The 20,754-nt window shown below is 40.9% G+C and overlaps 3 protein-coding genes across 3 annotated transcripts in view; all 3 read right to left on the reverse strand.

Annotated features, from left to right (window-relative positions):
* tanc2a (tetratricopeptide repeat, ankyrin repeat and coiled-coil containing 2a) overlaps window positions 1-184 on the reverse strand; it is a 41,715-nt gene extending 41,531 nt beyond the window's left edge. Inside the window, exon 1 of the mRNA XM_061026749.1 lies at window positions 1-184. This exon is cut by the window's left edge and continues 131 nt beyond it. The gene's annotated coding sequence lies outside the window, so the exon portion shown is untranslated.
* Window positions 185-3,335: 3,151 nt separating this feature from the next.
* LOC132954536 (ornithine decarboxylase-like) lies at window positions 3,336-8,370 on the reverse strand. The gene is made up of 10 exons (XM_061027104.1): window positions 8,280-8,370; window positions 8,183-8,232; window positions 7,935-8,062; window positions 7,681-7,854; window positions 7,400-7,572; window positions 6,633-6,849; window positions 5,883-5,966; window positions 5,608-5,775; window positions 3,768-3,881; window positions 3,336-3,679 (listed from the first exon to the last, which is right to left on the reverse strand). The coding sequence occupies exons 2-10, from the start codon at window positions 8,202-8,204 to the stop codon at window positions 3,419-3,421; spliced, it is 1,341 nt and encodes a 446-aa protein (XP_060883087.1). The 5' UTR covers window positions 8,205-8,232; window positions 8,280-8,370; the 3' UTR covers window positions 3,336-3,418.
* Window positions 8,371-12,391: 4,021 nt separating this feature from the next.
* LOC132954471 (synaptic vesicular amine transporter-like) lies at window positions 12,392-19,753 on the reverse strand. Its single transcript, XM_061027025.1, has 16 exons — window positions 19,750-19,753; window positions 19,317-19,418; window positions 17,791-18,082; window positions 17,585-17,643; window positions 17,403-17,486; window positions 17,198-17,290; window positions 16,860-16,949; window positions 16,736-16,779; window positions 15,952-16,012; window positions 15,753-15,848; window positions 14,254-14,335; window positions 13,683-13,734; window positions 13,221-13,284; window positions 13,020-13,139; window positions 12,525-12,652; window positions 12,392-12,412 (listed from the first exon to the last, which is right to left on the reverse strand). Exons 1-16 carry the CDS (start codon window positions 19,751-19,753, stop codon window positions 12,392-12,394), a joined length of 1,392 nt encoding a protein of 463 aa, XP_060883008.1.
* Between the last annotated feature and the right edge of the window lie 1,001 nt (window positions 19,754-20,754).

Below are 20,754 nucleotides of genomic sequence, written 5' to 3' on the forward strand. Positions count from 1 at the left end.
AGAAAACGGGCGGAGTCGTGATTCCCACTCTCCCTTATTCTCCATTCATCACCGTTTATTAGTAATAATCCTGACCGTCAGGCGGGTGGGGGTCTTTTCTCCATTATCCCCTTCCGTCCTGCCGGTGAGCACGAGCTGACGTCTGAGAGGAGCTCCGGTGGCACGAGACTCATCCAGCGACGGGAGGTGATGAATTATTCACCGTTAGGGGCGTGGCCAACGAAGTGTGTGTGTGCTGCACAGACAACAACAGATTAAACCAGCAGCTGTCATCATGAGGCGGTTATGATGTGCAGGGCGACATCTAGTGGCCAGAAAGACAAACTGCAACTAGAAACCACATTAAAAAGTCTGTCCTGGTTCAAATGTATGGGAGCCCATTTCCGCCAGTTAAAAAAATAAAAATGAAAATAATAAAGTCATAATAACGAGATAAAAAGTCAAAATTATGAGATATAAAGTCGAAATTATGAGATATAAAGTCGAAATTATGAGATAGAAAGTCGAAATTATGAGATATAAAATCATAATAATGAGATATAAAGTCGAAATTATGAGATAGAAAGTCGAAATTATGAGATATAAAGTCATAATAATGAGATATAAAGTCGAAATTATGAGATATAAAGTCATAATAATGAGATATAAAGTCAAAATTATGAGATATAAAGTCATAATAATGAGATATAAAGTCAAAATTATGAGATATAAAGTCATAATAATGAGATATAAAGTCGAAATTATGAGATATAAAGTCAAAATTATGAGATATAAAGTCATAATAATGAGATATAAAGTCGATATAAAGTCGAAATTATGAGATATAAAGTCGATATAAAGTCGAAACTATGAGATATAAAGTCAAAATTATGAGATAAGTCAAAATATTTAATTAAATTGTTTTACTGGCGGTAAATGGGCTTCCATACAAATCAATGCGTTCGAATTGTCATTTTTGTTCAGGAAGGTTCCTAACTGAGTGAAATGACCCGGAAGCATTTAAGTGGCGGCCATGATAAGAGCCGTTCGAATTCTCTAAAAGTTAAGGAAAGGTGGGTCAATGCTTCCTTTGTAACCTCCTTTAGGATGCACTGGACCATCCTTTAGGAAAGGAGATGAGATATGACGCCCCACAATTCCTTTCGGCCGCAACATTTAGAGCGAGTCGCGCATCCGACCGTTCACGAACATTAACGATGATCGTGAAGTGACACAGATCATGTAAGGGATAAAAAGAGAAATTTTTATCAAGATGATGTTTTATTTAACATATTTCATTCACTTAAGAATGCTTTGCGTACATTTGTATGTTTAAAACATTATGTGTAGGTTATATCTTGCATAAATGTAACAATTCATTTGATCCAATCATATTTATGTTGATGTTGATTTCTGAGTGGACAGGAAGCTGATGGTTTCACTTTTCTTACTTGTAGCCTGGTGGTCTATATTTATTTTATTTCAATCCCAACCTCGTGGTGATCAGGATTATTTCACCGGTAAGAAGGCACAGGGGAAAGTTTTATAGATGCGCTTTTTGTAGTCCATTTTCTGAACATTGTAGTTTCACCACAGCGGACCCACGTCATTAACCTCCGCCGGCCCGTCGCATTGAATGACGTGGCCTAGTGGAAATTGTGGTCGGATTGTCAGAGCAACGAGATCGCCTTTCCCTAAGTCCTTTATGAATTCTCCTAACATCTTTCCTTGACCTCATGACATTTCCCCGGGGTTAAGGTGAAGAGAATAGTGAAAGGAGATAGGAGGGACAACTCGAACGCACGTTCAAATCCCCCTCAAACATGGACTCTCTCTGTGTGGAGTTAACGTGTTCTCCCCCGTGCATGAGTGTCAGCGTGGGGTTCTCTCTGGGTACTCTGGGCTTGAGACATGCTCTGGGATCAGGTCCAGCCCCCACCCCGCGACCCTGAACCTGCAGGAAAAGCGTTACAGATAAAGAATGGATGGACATGTTTTGTGCTGTCTGACTAACTCTGTCACTTCTGTTAATTCAAAGCATCATAGAGAGCTGTCCCCCCCCCCCCCCCCCCCCTCCTCTTTAGAGTCCATGCTCACACAGGTCACCATGTGGTGGACTCTGAAGCTTCAGTGTTTATCCAGCTCTGCATGGGTCTGTAAACCTTTCTGTGTTCTAACCTCTCTCCATTTTTCAAAAGCATCTCCAATATTGATCCTAGTTTGAGCACGTTTCTGCTCGTGGAGCTTATTAGAAACATGCAGAGGCTTTTTAGGTCGGGTACAATCACTTCTATCTGAACCACTTCTCTTGACCACTTCCATCACTGCAACACCTGTTGACCTGATCACTGGTGCTGCCTCACCCTAACCCGAACTGCTGAAGCTGTTACTGATTTACCCCCGCCTATAACATAGCAGATCAAACAAAGTTATTCTGAAGGGAGGTTCAGGCACAAGAAGTAAATAAATCAAACATCCACACACACACAAACAAGTCATTTATTCTTTAAACAGAGGAGGCATAGCAAACTGTTTCACTTTTTTTTTTTTTTTTTCTTGGGCTGGCATTGTCGTTAGAATCAGATCAACTTCACTTCACAAAAATCTTAAAATAAAATCAACCATGTTGTATTTACCGAGAAAGATAGCGTGCATATTTTGACCTGATAATCGATATTGTATCATCCAAGACTGACTTCAACATCTCCCTCTGTGATGTGCTGAGTTTAGACAGTGTGCAGGATTCTTCCTGCAGTTTCTGATAATTCAAAACGAAAGAAATGACCCAACTCTGAGAGCCTATAGGACTTTGTTTTTGTTGCCGTCATTGAATGAAATCGATATCATTGGTTTAATTTTGGTAATGTGACATCTCTACTGTCTTTTGCTTAAAGTCTTTATGTGATTTTTTGATCTAGCAGATGTCGCCCTTGAGCACCAGCATGAAACCAAAACAACTCGCGCTGCATTGTTGTGTTAGCATGCTAATGCTAGCAATCTTTATTATGCTCGTATCTTCACACTGCATGTAAATTTACCTGAAATGAGCGTGATCTAGAAACACAGTTAAGCAGTGAGTACAGTATGTTATTCTTCTTTTCTCTAGTCCCTCAATTAAACAACTTTTATACACGAGGGGAGGAGTCAGCCGCTGTCCTGGCGATGTAAACAAAGTGAAGATAGGACTCTGAAAACTCTGAAAACATCACAGACAGTGGGACTCGGGTGTTACACCCATTGTAGACAGTCATGACTCACAGAGTTATTTTCAGAGGATATACTTGATTTATATATTTAAGTGTGAACAATCACATATGAAGACTTTAAAGTTGACATTGTTAAGTTATAAGTGTTATTTATTATGAGAGATAAAATTATGAGGGAAAACGACATGTTGGGTTTGACAGGCAGCAGGCCGATCATTTGAAGTGCTATCGGGTCATGCGTGGATAATGTCGTAGGTGTTGGAGAGGTTTAAGGCTTGCAGAATCTCTGAACTGATCACAGAGTAGATATTCGCTCTCTCGAAGCCGTTGAAGTCGGTGGCTATACTGACAGAGTACGCCCCCATGTGGTCGACGAGAAGCCAGTCCCCGACGCGCAGCTCTGGGAACCAGTAGCTGTCGGTGACTTTGTCCAGGCAGTCGCAGGTCGGGCCCCAGACCACAGAGGGGTATCTTTTCTCACTGTTGTCAACGGCCTGTTTTACAAAACAACACACGGGTTATACGATCATCAGCCCAAAATCCATCTGTTTTAATCTAACAAGGTTGTTTTTTTATATTTACCCTGTGTAGGTACGGCTCCACCGCAGTGTGAGCGGCGTCATTGATGAGGCAGCTTAGGGAGCCGTACACGCCGTCGTTAAGGTAGTACATCATCACCTTGTCAGGGCTGTTTTCCTCATCATCTGGAAAAAACACACAAACAAAATCATTAAAATGAAAATGGTTGAAAATTAAATAAAGCCAATAATGACATTAGTATAATTGGTCCATGAGGAAACACGGAACACAATAAGTAAGAAGACAGAATTCTGAGTTTAAAATAATGATCGCAGAATATTTCCTGATAAAGACATTTAGAGTTTCACACCAGAGCTGTTTGGTCCGTTTGAACTCTGGTGTGCTTTGTCGTATACTCCGTTTGGCATGGGGGGGTGTTTGGTTGATTTGCCAGTTTAACCTCACACAAAAATCTCCATTTTTATGGATCAAAATGTTGACAAATTGCACCACGCCATGGGACGTCATTCTTCCATTGTCCTGCTGTTTACCATCAGGTCAGAGTGCAGCATTAAGGATGGTAGAAGCCCCTGATTGGAGCTAGAGCCTCGACTAGTGGCGGGTGGCTACGGTGGCCGACTCCCTTTGACAGGCTTTAGTGCGCATCACAAAGTGCAGAGTGAACGCAAAGCGAAGCAGCAACGTTGCTACTTCACCCCTGGGTCCACCAAACTTCATATGTGAAGGGGCCCTTGGTGACAAGTGGGCATCGCCTTGTAATTTAAATAAACTTTAACTTTTACTCTCTGATGTATGTCACTTTGGATAAAAACGTCTGCTAAGTGAATTGTAGAACAAAGTTTTGATGCAAAACCATAACATCTAATGAGGATATCTTAATACCTTAACTTTAAACTTCTGTACCATCTTCTACTACTATCGAACGATGCAAAAGTAGAAGTCCTAGGCTTCCTGTGTTGGGTGATTTTTTGTTTTCCATTATCAAAAATGGAGAGCAAACTCCTCACTATTTCCAAATCAGGGTTTCTGAAACATATTTAGACCATAGACCCCTTTCAGGTGAGAAACTTTTTCCAAGGACCCCCCTCATTATCATAACGTTGATAAGCATATATTAATACTATGTAATAATGTACTATGTAGTACTTTGCAATGATAGAATTAGGCTACATTTATACTTTCCAAGTAATTTATTTGATAAACTTTGACAAAATGTTGGCTCCGAGGTGTTTTTTGTTTTGAGTTTTTTTTTAATCGTTGCTCACTATGAAGTGACAGACATGTCACGATCATATCAGAATTAATCTAATGGCATAAAACTGAAGTGGGCGGGAGTTTTGGACAAAATAGCTGATTTTATTGGTGCAAGAGGTCCCAGTTTGTAGATATGCTTTTTCAATGATATGCACACTTTTACAATTGTTTGTAAATTATTCCGCGGACCCCCAAGCTATGGTTCGCAGACCCCTGGGGGTCCTGGGACCCCACTTTGAGAATTACTGGTCTAAATTATACAAGGCCAATGGAAAAGTTTCTGTACCAGAACATTGCCAGTGAATTTGTGCAGTTAAGGTGGTGTAAATGTTGATGGATTCTTTCTTCTCATTAAGAAATAGATATATTTTATTTAAAGCTTTGGTCCTTTTTGATACTGTCGATCATCCACATAACAGATTATAAAACATTTTGACCGCCTTAATCTATAATTTGGGTTAGGATTGCAAAGACTCGTCTTCATTCATCTTAATTATTCGCTGCTAAATGCTAAGCTAGGTTTTAATGGTTTGTGTCATATGTTTAGTTTACTGGGAAGCCAATTTCCCACCAAGGTGAACCTTAAAGTTCATCCTGACTTGTTAAATAGGCTTCATAAGATCTATACTTTACTGCAAAGTTCTCCAACGTCACCTGTGATGACTCGTCTGGCCATGACGTTGGCCGCCAGTGTGAAGGCTGATTCCACGTAGTACCGCCCCGGTTCGGCAATGACCTGCACCCCAAAATCAGAGGGAAAGTATTTCTCGAGGGCGTCGTTAATTACTTCTGAAAACTGGGAGAAAAAGCAAAAGAGCATAGAAACTCCATCAAGATTTCAGCTCACACTATTTTTGCTCACATAAATCCAAAATGACCTCCAGGAAGATGTCTCACTGTTACCTCTTCAAATTTCACTTGAAAGTCCTCTCTCCCAGAGAAGCCTCCGCCGATATCCAGGAGACGCATTTGGAACCCCATCAGAATCTGAAAAAACACATCGATGGTCTTGAGCTTGTAGAGTGCTTTTCTTTGTCTTCTGACTACTCAAAGCCTTTTACAACGCAGGTCACACCGACACATTCACACCCTGATGGTAGACCTTTCTGTACCAGTGACCATCAGAAGTAACTCATCCATTCATACACATTCATACCCCGCAGACGAAGCAGCAGAAGCAACTTGGGGTTAAGTGTCTTGCCCAAGGACACGTCGGACATGTGGCTGCAGGAGCTGGGGATCAAACCCCGACCTTCCAGTTGAGAGACGGCCGACACTACCACTGAGCCACAGCCGCCCCAATATAATAAAACACCCTTTATGAAGAGATATGAGTCTATTCTATTGGCTGCAGCATTCTGGTTTGATCAATCTATTAAATATCTTGATTGACTTTGGGAAAAGATGGCTAACTTTTTTTCTCGTAATGAAATGCTCCACACATTTCCAGTTCCACTAAATCAAGTTGTAAACACTCCTTTTCTATTATCAACCGTATTTCTTTGAAGGCTCCCACTTCTTTTGAGAACGAGCATGTTGGCTAAATCATCTCTGCGAGTCATTCCAACAAACTTCAACCAATCGCAGGCTCCTCCTCTAAATATTAAAGTCTGCTGTATTTGTATAATGTTTGACAATATGCCGACGACTCACCGCTATGTCAAAGACTTGCCGGGCGTTGGCTATGGCTTGCTTGAACGCCCCACATTCAGTGCACCCGCTCCCCACATGGAAGCTGACCCCAATGACCTCCAAGCCCAGCTCTCCGGCACGTTCCAGCAGCTTGTCAACCGTCTCCAGCTTAGCTCCAAACTTCAGGCTGAGTCTGAGCAGAGCCTTGGAGTCGTCCACTGCGATGCGGAGGATCAGCCTACAAAAGTGATGCAAAGATTTCTTCTGATCAACACTTCATTTCGTCGAGAGTTTATACAAGTTCATCACGATGACAGAAGTTTAAACTTTGATATGCTACTAGCAGGTCACCTTAGGAAGCAGAGATAACAACAACGATACAAAAAGACAAAATGTACAGATTATCAAATCTAACACAGGCGTTGGGGATCAAATCCCCCACCTTCCATTTGAGAGGCCACTGAGCCACAGCCGCTCGGAGTGATCAATAGTGAGAGAAAAACTGTCAACTTTTGAAATTGTGGATCTGGTGCCAATGAGGAGAACCTCGTTTTTGTCCAATTAGAGGAAGTGTGCTGGAGTTTGCCTGCAACTTTTGATGGATTCATTCCGCTTTGCCTCGCCTTTCTAATGAAGTAGGTGTTGTTTTTTTGTTTTTTTCCTTTTTCGCTTTGGTACTTTTTCGATACTATCAACCTAACGGAAATTGTATCATTTTAAACAAATGTTATCGAGAAGCATCAAACCTTTTGACGTCCTAAACATAGAAGCAGAAACATCACACTCACTTGGCGTTGGGATGACCCTGAGAAATCTTGAGGAGTTCATCCTCACTATCGAACGTCATCATGTTGACTCCACGGGAACAGGCGTATTTGATGTGCGACCGCGGTTTGGTGGTATGAGCGTAAATTATTTTTTCTGGCGCCACTCCGAGCGACAGGGCCAGCTGAATCTCGCCCTGTTCCAACCAAAAAACGTGTGTGGAAAAAAAGAAAACTGGTAAGAGAAGGAACAACCTTTTCTTCTGTGATAAAGATCGAAAGCGTTTGGAGCATTTATTCCTCACCTTGCTTGCACAGTCAAAACCCGTGCCCAGAGCTCGCAACATCTGCACGACTGCTGGTGTGTTGTTGCACTTCACCGCATAGAAGGGCTTGACTCGAGGTAAGTTGTTGAGCCACCTGAGGTGCCTCTTGAACATACTATCCAGATTGGCCACCAGGAAGGGCTCTTCATTTTCCTGACAGAATAAAGCAGAATTAACATTTGATTTTTAAAAAACCCAACATTGAATCGATCTCCAACTGAAATGGTACCTACCCCCGAGGCAGTCTCTTTAATTTTGATGTCTATGAAATCATTGATCGTTCTTCCATTGTCCAAAATGTCGATGTCACAATTTTCAGGGGACAAAACGTATCCGTGTGATCCGTTTGTCTTTACCGCTGCTGCTGACAAGAAGTAAAAGGAATGAACTGTACATCAACAACCACCAATCAGTTTTAACTTCAGGGTTTGATCAAAAGAAAAGCATCTATAACACAAATGGGACATGCAGGTTTTCCTACCATGGCTGACATGCTCTTCCATATTTTGCGACCCTGAAAATGTAAAAAAAAAAAAGTCCAATCAGTTGAGTGTCAGAGAAGCATTCCTATGAAACGGAAGTGGAGGTATGTTGGACAGTAGGTAATCACCCAGTCCAACTAACTCTCATTCTCCTTACATCATGTGGATTTTGTTAGCTCTGTTTTTCTCCTCCTCCTATTTACATTTAAGACCTGTTTTTTTATTTACATTCTTAATATAAGTCGGCAAACAAGAGAGTTGTTAAACAATCTGAACACCTGGGGGTAAGGTTTGCAGTCAGCTGTTGTCATCCGCCATGTCATCCTGTTGGAAAACTTAATTACGCAGCTTTTTTTTTTAGATATATTTTTTTAGTCTTTTTGCCTTTTTTTGATAGGGCAGTGAGTTGGAAACCACAGGGAGAGAGATTGGGAATGCCATGCGGGAAAGCAGTTCAGATTTGAACCCGGGCCACCTGCTTGGAGACGATATCCTCCATGCATGGGGCGTGACCTAGCCGCTAGGCCATCGGCACCCCAATGAACAGCTGTTTAAGAAACTAACTGTCCCCTCTTTTCCACAGTAAGAACTAGGACTGAGAAATTAATCTTGATTTTATCTTTATCCCAAAAAACGTAATCAGTAGTTTTTCACTCAGCGTGTTGTACATACAGGCCTGTGTATACTGTTCATGCTTTCACAACGTTTTACTGCAGTCAGATGAACATAAAGCCAACTATCAGCTACTCTCTTGCAAATCGAGCGGGTGGGAAAAAGCAGGTGTAGCAAAAGACTAGAAAAGCGCTCTATAAACTCAAGTCCATTTACCATTTACCAAACAGACACAGAAACTGGGAGTTAAAGCTAATACGTCATAATCAAACTACTAATGAATTAAAGGGGCGTTTCCCTTCTACTCACAGGAATGACGTGGAGCCTCACAGTGGTGGTCTTGACTGGTCTTGATATCAAATCCAGAGTCCGCCCAGTCTGAGACGGAGACAATGCCGAGTAGAAATGCTTTCGATTGCGAGTCATGACAGAGACCTTCAAAAAGTGGTCTCGAGACCAAGACCGATCTTGGGCACTACAACACAAGCACCCACTATTTCCTTCTTCTGTCAGGAGTGTCTTTTTAACCTTCTTTAATTTGCTTAAGTTGACTTCTGAATCCTGCTGCTTTCCTGTGATAACCTTTCAACTCTTACAACAAAAAAAAGTAAAATTTTGTTTTTTGAATCATAAAAAAAATGCAGACAATCTCCTGCACACGGTCTGATTGCACACATACTCAAAGATGTTATTCTTTTTTTTTTTAAAGCTTTGGTAGTATTCTAATTCTATTCATGATAGCCATGCACACATAATATTGATATAAAAGAGCAGCATCAAACTGTTTACAAGCCACAGTGAAGATACACGCATCAACACCTTCACCTTCAGTTCAACACCTTCAGTGCTGCTGAAATCTTTATGACAGACTTGAAGGTCATTATTCATAATATGTTTGTTTGTCAAACACATCATGAAGAATGAAGAGAGAAAGTTCACAGCTCCTGCTGTTACACACAGAGATCTCTGTGACACACAGCCCTCCCACAGATCCTCCATCCTCTCTGGCCAAAAGCCTCAGAACTTTTATTTTACTGTCCTTAAAATTGTGTTTTTTAAAGTCATGGCATTCCAAGGGTTTTCTGATTAACCACCAGAACTCTCACAGCGCTAGTTTTCACCCAAACAGAGGTGTGGTCAGTTTGACAAATGGATTATTCTGCTCCCATGTTCCCTCATAACATCCAATTATACGACTGCGTCACTGTCGCATTCATGGCTACCTTGTGACTGTGCTCGCCCACCAGGGGAAATTTCCAATAGCAGTCATCCTGAAATTATCTAGATATTTTCCAGTTTATGTGAAAACAGCTTCAGAGACTTTAGAGTCCTTTAGCATTTCTTAAGTAGGTTTACAAAATGTGGACGAAACAGACGAACAGCCTGAGAACATCATGCCATGGGCGATGTCTGTCTTCAACCTGGAGCCGTAAAAAAGACCCACATTTTGTGACTTATTTGAAACTCATTGATCTAGTTTAGGAAGGATTGGTATCAAGTTGTAACATTGATCATTCCCAAACAGTAGATCTTACCAGATTTGTTTCTGTTTTGTTTTTTTGTAACACAACGATAAGGTTTACATTTGGTGTTTAAAAGTAAAAGGCCTGTGATTTGAATGCAGCTTTAGATTTGACTGCTCTATTAACAACCAGGATAGTTGGACTTATAAAAGTTGGGAAACTTCAATAAAGGAGGACCCGGATATCCTGGCCAAATGGATACATCCTACAAGATGACTTTACTGACATAAAGCATACGTCTCAGTCAATAATCCACTGTTTACCGTCACTGTTCACGGGAAAATGACTCTTGGCTGCAACCAAAAACCACAAACAAACCTCTGCACACACTAGACTTGTTAGTCATAGCTTGGTGTTTTAACATTTGCAGGATGGCGTGAGAACAAACCTTGCAAGTCTTCAATAAGCGATTATATTAATTAAACTTCATTCTATCGGTGTTCTCATTCTCGCATCTAAAGAAAATTGCCTATTGCCTATTCCTTTCCCCTTGTCCTTCTTTCCAAGATTTCTGACATCAAAGGAATATCAGTGATGTTTCCCTGAATGCATTTTCATTGCAATATAATGTGATACAGCAGGTATAAGACGCTGGTAGCTCCATATTGATGGAATTGCAGGAAAGGTATTTAGTCCAGATGAGTACAGTTTGTCAGGATGTGTAGCTGTGCAGCCTGCCTCGTAAGGAAGTAGCTAATCATGCTAAAGAGAAGGAGGCCCACATCTGATCCTTGTGGAACATCTGTGCGTTTTTTGGGACTTTACTATTTTTTGGGGTATTTATGTGACTAAGTATGAAGAATGATACTGGACATTTTTTGAGCGTTTGATCTGCTGCAGTGTTTCTGATTTTGTGTTTGGATCTTGTTTTGTCTTTTGGGATCTTTATTTTTGCCTGAACAAAAAAATGGTGTATTGGGAAAATATTTCAAAATGCCTCTTAGGCTTTCTGTATTTTCTTTTCTCGATTTGTTCTCAACCGAGAAGCTGATGTTTGTTTATTAATTTGATTATTCAGAGCTGACGTCTTAATGATGATTGGTTGCAGGCTTGTAGCCACTTCCTATTTATGATGTCATGCCCATGTTGAGGTCTTGTACCGAAAAGTTGCCAATAAATGAATATACAATGAAAATACAAGTGACCCCAGGATAGATCCCTGGGGTACTTCTTGTGTTGATTGCCATAAAGGGTGACTTTACATCATCAGCAACAACTGATTCACTTATTTACCAGTGATTCTGGGCGGCAGTAGCTCAGTCTGTAAGGACTTGGGTTAAGAACCAGACAGTCACGGGTTCAAGTCCTGGTGTGGACCAAATCTGAAAATTTGGTCTGGAAGCTGGAGAGGTGTCAGTTCACTTCCTGAGCACTGCTGAGGTGCCCTTGAGCAAGGCACCAAACACCCCCACCACCACCAGCAGCAATATCAATAAATAGCAGCAAGACATGCAGCTTTCCAGGCTGAATAATTCCACTTAAAAGAGATTAATTAATGAGATGAGCTTCTGTTTTAGAAATCAGTGGATAACATTGTACAGAGCCGGATTCTTTTATGTCAGTTGTTCACTGCCTTTCATCCTGTCTTATACAAATAAGAGGAAGGCCTGGGGACCAGATCCTTACGGCATGTCGTGTCACACTTTGTAAACACATAAAGTGTAAGCAGTTTTGTACACACTTTCTGTTTATTGAGACATAATCCAAAAAACAAACAACATGAGAGAAGAGCATGGCCACACATGCCTTTGGGTGCTCTTTTTTATATCCAATTGTTTATAAGACAATGCTTGAAAGCAGTATCTTTTATGGTCTTAGTGGTGCTGCTCCTGTGGACATCTCAGACATGCAGGACACAACAATTCAAAAATTAATTCCCCTTTTTTCTAATCATTAGTGAGTGTAAAAAAAGTGCCTAAAACACCTCTGTTAAACAAATAAAACATTGACATTCAAGTTGGAAGACCTGCCAGAAAAGGAGTTGCAATAGATTCTTATGAACACCTTGGAGGTCGCAGTACTTGAATTGAAGTTTTCAAGAGGAGGGAGTCCAAATTCTCAGGCTGCGTTTCCTTAAGTTCCTTTCGATATTGACTAGAACACAAGAAACAAATTGGTTAAGACTGAAATGATATGATGTGATCTAAACACAGCTTTTAACAAGAACAGCTGTTTTATAGTTTTCCTTTTTCATCCGCCCCCTCACCTCCTCCTGCCGAGGTGGATTCACCAGAAAGATGCAAAGTGGAGCGAACATGATAGTTACGGCTCCAACTATTGCCATGAGCCAGGGGAAGCCAATCGATGTCACTATGGGACCTGAAATAGCTGGACCTTTGGAAAGAGGGAAAAGGAGAAAATACTTCAAACCTTGACAGAAACAAAGTAGAGCTTGACCGATTAATTGGCCAGCCGATAATATTGGCCGATATTCCCAGGTGCAATTACTTTCCAGTTGAGTGACCATCTTGTCTTCATTATATATCTTTTCAAGAAGTGTTTGAAAACTGCATTAGAGGGATCAACATCTTTATCTATCTATCTCTATGTATCGAACATAGATCAAAGGAAGATATCGGCCGATTTATCGGTATTGGATGTTTTTTTTCTTCCTAATATCAATATCTGTATCCTCCCCAAAACTCCCCATATCGGTCAGTGCCTAAAACAAGGGGACTGTGAAGATATAAAAATTGCTCACCAACACAGAATCCAATGCATATTGCGACATCAGCAATGGCATAAACAGAGCCATAAACTGGCCGATGTCTAATGTCAACCAATCTACCCATGAGGGGCATGATCGTCGAGTCCACTGTGCCTGGCAGAAACAAGATGACAAATTATGTTATTTCTTTATCGTCATTTATTAGATGAACATCAACCATGCTGCATGACTTACCAATTGAAAAGCCAATAAATGCATTCAGAACAAGCAAGTGATAGATGTTCTTGGAAAATCTGAACTGAAATACAAAGAGAGAAATGTACAGTCATCTGTGAAGCTTCATACTTTAATATCGTGTTATTTTGTCCCTTTAGGTGTACCGTAGATAAATCACTGCAGTGCCTCCCTGTAGTCACAGTGTTGGTAAGAAAAATACTGCTGCATCTTTGAATGTCTTATTTCACTTAAAAACTCCCGGACAGAGATCATCGACCTTGTTACATCAAACATTTCACTTTTCTACCATTCTCCTGAACAGTTTTTTTGTCCTTTTTCCTTTTTCTGAGTGACGTCACACATCTGTTCCTGCGGGGGGCTCTGGAGGCTTTACTAAGTAAAACAGGTGTCAATAAAATATTGACATATGCAGTTCATTCATCCCTGATTATTTTACATCAAGTGTTGACATTAACTCACAGAAATTGTTGTTATTCCTGCCGTGATCATTCCAATGGAAGCACATAGCCAGCTGTGAAAAGAGATAAAAAACTAAATGTTTAGTACTCTGGGAAGATAAACAAGTTTCAAAATAACAGTGACATTTGCTCTTAGTCATTTGACTGGTTTTTGTTTGTTGTTCGTGAGCTAAGTAACCCTTTTTCTTATAGTAGGATACTTATCAGGCCAAAGATTTATGAGGTACAACTTCCTTATTGACCCTTTGTCAAGCCCCGCCCTCCTTAGTTACTGTTACTAGGTTAAACAAAATCCCTTTTTCGCCAGGCTCCTTGACATTGAAAAGACTCGGCCCATGGAAAAGTCTGTCTAACTGGAAGTAGCCCAGCAACGGTTGCTATGAGAGGGGGCTCGCTGATTGGGCGGGCCAGCAGACCAATCAGAAAGCCAACAAAGGGTCAATTGGCTCGATTCTAATCGAAATTCGACCTGTGACGATGGGACAGCAGCGAAAAAGTCTACTTTAAAAAAGTGAAGAATTTCCCAAAACTGGAAGTTTAAAAACAAAATATATATTATTCTATCAGCTTACCTTTTGTTGTGTTTCTGTGACAGGTGACCAAAGATATTTGATGCTATGAGGTATGATATGCTGTCTGGCAGGAAGACGATGCCTGAACACAAAGCGAGACAGCACTGGAGAAATAGCTCTGTGATTTTTAACCTCTAACTGTTAGAGCAGTGGTTCTCAAACTATGGTACGCGTACCACCGGTGGTACGCGGGCTCCCTGTGGCGGTACGCAAAGAAATCTCCACAATACAAAAAAACAAACCCGTTCGGCATAAAACGACAATTTTTTTTTTGTCGTACTCTTATCTAGTTTGTATCTATTGGGTTGTATTTATATCAAATGTGTTTTCCCCTCTAAATTAATTTAGTTTTTGCAACAAACAACTTTAATCTGCTCAATTTATGCACAGACATAAACAACAACAGGAGTACCCCCCGCGTTTTGAAAAGTTCCACTCGGTATCCCGTTATAGTTCAGTACTGAAACAACATTAAAAGAATATCTGTTAATGTTAAATTCTGTTAACATTAACAGATATTCTGTTAACATTAACAGAATATCTGTTAATGTTAAATTCTGTTAACATTAACAGATATTCTGTTAACATTAACAGAATATCTGTTAATGTTAAATTCTGTTAATGTAGGCCTACATTAACAGATATTCTGTTATTTATTGGAGTTCAGCACACAATCCGAAGCAAGCAGCTGTACATTAACATTTTTAAAACGGAGCCAGGAGAAGCTTCAGTTTTGATGCATGCAGCAGACCTTATCGCTCCCCCTCCCTCTCTCTCTCTCTCTCTCTCTTGTTCTGAAGCTGATGTGATTCTGCTCTCTTTTGTTGTCTTAACACTCCGCAGGAGTTGAGAGGGATTTGTTTTTAAAGGCAGTTTTGTTATGTTGAACGCAGAGACTTATAATTAAGCGGTGCTGTTTGCACCGAGCCTGCAGAGCGCGCGCCTGCACTCTCACGCGCTCCCTCTCTCTCTCAGGCACGCAGGAATTTTATGAATAAATGAAAAATTAAATGAGAACAGGTCGGAAATATACTTGGGCCCAGGTATCGTCTTTGTGTGGGAAACACTGGAGACTAAATATTCTCAAACAGGTTGTTGGTATAAAGTTGTCATTTTTATTGTTCTGCACTTTTGTGTGTGCCAGTTCTATCACTAGCCCTTATTAGGCCTACAGTGTGGCTGCCAGCACTCAATAATTAATAATATTCTTTTTATGAATTCATTTGCCTCTTGCATGAAATGTGTGTTCAAATAGGCCTACAGTGTATTTTAACATCTACCATGATGGTGGTACTTGGAGAGCCAAATATTTTCGGAGGTGGTACACAGTCTAAAAAGTTTGAGAACCACTGTGTTAGAGCCCTCATTTGACGTTTTTGGTGTGACATCAGAGGAAAATGGGACTTCAGGCAATAGAGCTCAACATTGAGAAGTGAGAAGTCTGTAAGAACGTTTCCGAGATTTTGAGCATAAGAACAAACAAATGTTAGTGTCAATACCTAGCTGCCATTTGCTCGCACACATGGTCTTTATCATCCAGATAGGGAGGGCTGCCTCTATCACTGCGATGACCAACGTGGAGAAACAGATCGCTCCTGGAAAAAAAACAAAAAAACATTTATATTATTATGACATTTCTAAAAAAAGAGGAGACATTCAGTAATGCACTGTTTATGTCTAACAGTTGATTGAAAATACCAGCTGCTATAAGTATGTATGGATCCCTCAGGAGGGTCAGCAGAGGAGTCCCTTTTTCCATCTGTAGAGACGGAAAAGAGTTTTAGAGAGATACCAGCTCGAGTCGTGAAATTCAAAAACGGATTAAATCGATGACATTAGCTGGTTTTACGTTTGTTTTTAAGCCCCATGACTTCTGCTTTATTGCGCTAAACTCCTTCGGAGGAGGTGTGTCTCTGGAGGAGAGCGGAGGCTTAAGTATGGAGGAGGTGTGGCCAAACAGCAGTTTGTTTTGGTTTCATGCTGGAACTCAAGGCCGACATCTACTGGATCAAGAAGTTGAACATTCTTCCTTAAAAGACACTCATTTGGGGGCGCTGGTGGCGCAGTGGCTTCTTTCCTGCATGTCATTCCCCACTCTCTCTCCCTGATTTCCGACTCTATCCACTGTCCTATCTCTCCATTAAAGGCACAAAAAGCCCCCCAAAAAAATAAATAAAAAAGAGACACTCATTTGCACTTACTGACGTTGTTTCCTCCTCTCTATATCCTCGCTTGTGTTCTTACTCTCTGATGTCCGTCGCTTTGGAGAAAAGCATCAACTAAGGGAATTGTAAGGAACCAGAGGGTCGTCGGTACGAGTCCCCTTGAGGACCAAGTCTGGAAACTGTTCTGGCAGTTTAAGTAGGTCCCCATGAGAAACTCTTTTAAACTAAATGCTTTTTAAACTGATGGTAGTATATGGAGCTTACAGTGGATAAATGTTTGATATGTTAAACAATGTTTTGTAATTCCGGTACTCTACCTCTGTTTGCACCTGTGATGGTTGAAAGATCAGTGAATGTAAACCTGTATGAGGAAACAAAACGACAGGATGATTAGATGCTGAAAGAACATATCATAAATCAGCTGTGTTTGATTAACAGCACCTCCACCCAAAACCGCGATGACTGCCAGGACCAGGAATGGACTCATCTTCCCCACAAACTGATACATCAAGCTGCCGAAAGGTGCACCCGCTGCAGGGAGAGGAGGGAGTGGACATGGACTTAACAGTACCACCATGTGGTCAATAACACACTCGTGTTGATGACATTTCATTCAATTCTCATCAGACTTGGAAAGTTCCCAAATAGAGTACATAGAGAGCATTGTATGTCTTCCTAAAGTTTACCATCAATACTCTCTTTGTTACTTCTCCTCATTTGAAATGGCAGTTTTCCAGCTATTTTCATTGGGCACCTGAAAGCAGCGTTTGCATACACACCTATCAACCCTAAAGCCAAACCAGAGAAAGCTATTCCCATGGCACGCCCTCTCGCCTTCTCATCTTTGTACGTGTCGGCTAACATCGCCATTCCTGCAAAACACAAAAGAATATCGATAACGTTGAGAGGAATTTCAATCCTAGATTTAAAACCCATTTAACATTGAACATGAAAGTGTCTTTAGTTATTTTCAGTAAATCTCACCTGCAACAGACAAGCAGGACCCGCCCACACCCTGCAACCCTCTGGCCAACAGCATTAAGCTGAAGCTCGATGAAAACGCAAACACTAAAGAAACAAACACAAAGACTTTGATTAATAATGTATGAAAGAGAACGTTATGAAAGAAGAGCTGTCGTCTATATGAGGTCAAAAGAGGTTCTTACAGATAGTCGCCAAGATGGTGATGCAGAAGCCAGCACACATCAGGAGGTGGTATCCGATCCTTTAAAACATACAGGACATTAAATCAGGGTCAGGTATGTTGAGGAATAAAGGTTTAGATATTCAAAGATTTTATTTTAGTGTTTTTATTGCGAAACAGAAGTCTTGTGAAAATGAGTGAATTGAGCTGCCTGAATGTCGGCGTTACCTGTCGGTGAGCGGTCCAACAAATGGATTCATGACGAGCTGTACGGTGGACTTTGATGCCAGCAGCAGTCCCACTTTGATGTTCACTGTGTCCAGCTGATCCCCGGTTTCAGAGCAGTTTGAATCATGGGAGTTTTGGGCCGGGATGGAGTCACCGGAGAGAGCTGGGTTCTGGTGTGGAGGGGTATAAACGACAGATCTGTTTCCCACAGGCTGGACGATGAGTGGTGAGTCCGTGCCGTTCCCTGAAGAGAGGATCTGGGCTTCGTACAGGTAACTGGGAAGAATCGACACTGGCAACAAAGTCAAGAATAATAAACTCTAAATGTCATGTTAGAAATTACATTTTATGATGCGTCATTCTGGTGTTGTAGTCAAGACCACACTACCCGAGACCAGAGTGCTCCGAGACCCAGACAAGACCAAGACATTTAGGGATCGAGACCGAGTCAAGACCAAGACCAAGACCAAGACCAAGGCAGGGTGAGACAGAGACAAAACCAAGGCCAAGACATTTAGGGATCGAGACCGAGTCAAGACCAAGACCAAGACCAAGACCAAGACCAAGACCAAGGCAGGGTGAGACCGAGTCAAGACCAAGACCAAGACCAAGACCAAGACCAAGACATTTAGGGATCGAGACAGAGTCAAGACCAAGGCAGGTCGAGACAGAGTCAAGACCAAGACCAAGACCAAGACAGGTTGAGACCGAGACAAGACCAAGACATTTAGGGATTGAGACAGAGTCAAGACCAAGACCAAGACCAAGGCAGGTCGAGACAGAGTCAAGACCAAGACCAAGACCAAGACAGGGTGAGACCGAGTCAAGACCAAGACATTTAGGGATCGAGACAGAGTCAAGACCAAGACCAAGGCAGGTCGAGACCGAGTCAAGACCAAGACCAAGACCAAGACCAAGACCAAGACCAAGACATTTAGGGATCGAGACAGAGTCAAGACCAAGACCAAGACCAAGGCAGGTCGAGACAGAGTCAAGACCAAGACCAAGACCAAGACAGGGTGAGACCAAGTCAAGACCAAGACATTTAGGGATCGAGACAGAGTCAAGACCAAGACCAAGACAGGGTGAGACAGAGTCACAGTAAATGGTAAAATTGCCTTTCAGTGGTGGTCTTGACCCGGTCTTGGTTTAAAATCTGGAGTCCGCCCAGTCCGAGACCGAGACAGGACCGAGTAAAAATGCTTTTGATTCCGAGACGGGACCGAGACCTTTTCAAAGTGATCTCGAGTACTACAACAACACTGAGTTGTTTTAAGGGATGTGATGCCGTTACAGCTGGAGGGTGAAGATTTGTTCTTCTTTAAAGCCTCTCTCTTTACAGGCTGCACTTCTACGTCGTCTCCTCTCTGCAGCCCGCCTGGCTTTGTTTCACTCCACATCAATTTGACTTGACTAGATCATACAAATCAGCACATGGACATCAGTCAAGGAGATAAAATGTAATTACTAAAGATGCCTTGTTGTATCTCAGTGTTCAGACGGTGTTCGACAAAAGGTGAACGTACCGACCACGGAGAGCAGCATGTGGTCCAGAAACAAGGCGATGAAAACAACAAGCAGAACCATGTTCTTCAGCCGGGTGTCCTGCCTCAGCCAGCTCAGCAGGCCTGGTGAGAAAACACACAAGAACAGTTTAATCTGTTATTTAGTCAAAGTTTCCTCTTGGTCTTTCATTCAAATTCATAAACTGGAAAAAGTCATTTTTTTATGTAAAATAGGATTTTAAAATCTATTTCTCAATCCAGTGTCTCATTCCTTCGATTTGTGAATTCAAATCTGTTGAAATGATGCAGCACAGAAAGTGTTTTCCTGCAGCATCTTCAGGATATTTGAAGATTTATGTAAAAAAAACAAAAAAAAAAAACATTCATTTTGAAAACAGTCTCAATGATGACATGAATATTTCGTTTTTAAAATAAAAGTGCCGCTCAGACTTACCCATATTTGCAGTATGAAGTGGCCGTCGTTCAGCCGCAACTTGATACGCTTGTTGAGAGATCAGTAGTGATCACTCTGCCAGCAAACAGAGAAATGAAGGAAGATAAACTCTGATGCAACGTGGTTATTACAGTGACGTGTGGTGAGGCACTGATTTACAAATATATGAACCCATTTATAGAGTAGCTGAAACTCACCATTCAATTGGCAGCTTGCACATTGACTCCTGGTTGTGTTTCACATCAGCATTATTTACACACACATACTTCGGTAAAGTTAGAAATATATTCACAGATTCAGCACCCAGGAGAGGTGTAGTGTCATGAAAATCATTTTACACATATGTGATCTCATGTTTTTCATACTACATCTCTCAAATTGGAAAATAATACTTAAAAAAAAAAATCCCATTATGAATAAATGTCCTCCTGCTCTATAAACTACATCACGTTGATTTGGATAAAGGGCTTTCATGTAATTTCAGTGATTTTTTATCATTAAAATAAGTAAATAGTAAATAAAAAAATGTAAATCATGCTTAATGCTTTTATAACTTTGACCTTTTTTTTCCATATATGGCAAAAATATATTTCCATTGTTTTAAATGTATCGTTTCTATTTGTAAATATCTAACAATGAAAAATAGACAAAGATAGACAAAGATGATCGCTTTAAAATAAACATATAAGTTTAAGTAACAGTTTTTAATACTAGATTGTGAGTGAAATACTGTGTATGTGTTATTAGAGGAAATATGCAAATTCAGCGATTTTGATCATGAAAATGATTGAAATTTTTGTAATCGTACAGAAATAAGATTTATAACACAGATCAGTAGAAAAATATTTATATATTTATTTTATTTAATCATTATTTGTTTTTTAATTTGATGATGACAGGTGAGGCAGACCGCACGTCTCTGGGTTATTTAAATACACAAAGATATAACGACCTGATTGTTCCAGCTTTACCGAGATAAATACATGCATTTGAGCGTGGTGCCGC

Source organism: Labrus mixtus, chromosome 20, assembly GCF_963584025.1.
Source record: "Labrus mixtus chromosome 20, fLabMix1.1, whole genome shotgun sequence".
Classification (NCBI taxonomy): Eukaryota; Metazoa; Chordata; class Actinopteri; order Labriformes; family Labridae; genus Labrus; species Labrus mixtus.

Coding starts and splice junctions, on each gene's coding strand:
- LOC132954536 (XM_061027104.1), bottom strand. CDS start 8,204: ATGGAAGAGCATGTCAGCCATG. Junction 5,967..6,632: donor GGCAAGTCTTTGACATAGCG/GTGAGTCGTCGG, acceptor GTGTTTTTTCAG/ATTCTGATGGGGTTCCAAAT. Junction 5,776..5,882: donor TTCAAGTGAAATTTGAAGAG/GTAACAGTGAGA, acceptor TTTTTCTCCCAG/TTTTCAGAAGTAATTAACGA.
- LOC132954471 (XM_061027025.1), bottom strand. Junction 16,950..17,197: donor TTTGGCTTTAGGGTTGATAG/GTGTGTATGCAA, acceptor CTCTCCCTGCAG/CGGGTGCACCTTTCGGCAGC. Junction 12,653..13,019: donor ATGCATTGGATTCTGTGTTG/GTGAGCAATTTT, acceptor CTCTTTCCAAAG/GTCCAGCTATTTCAGGTCCC.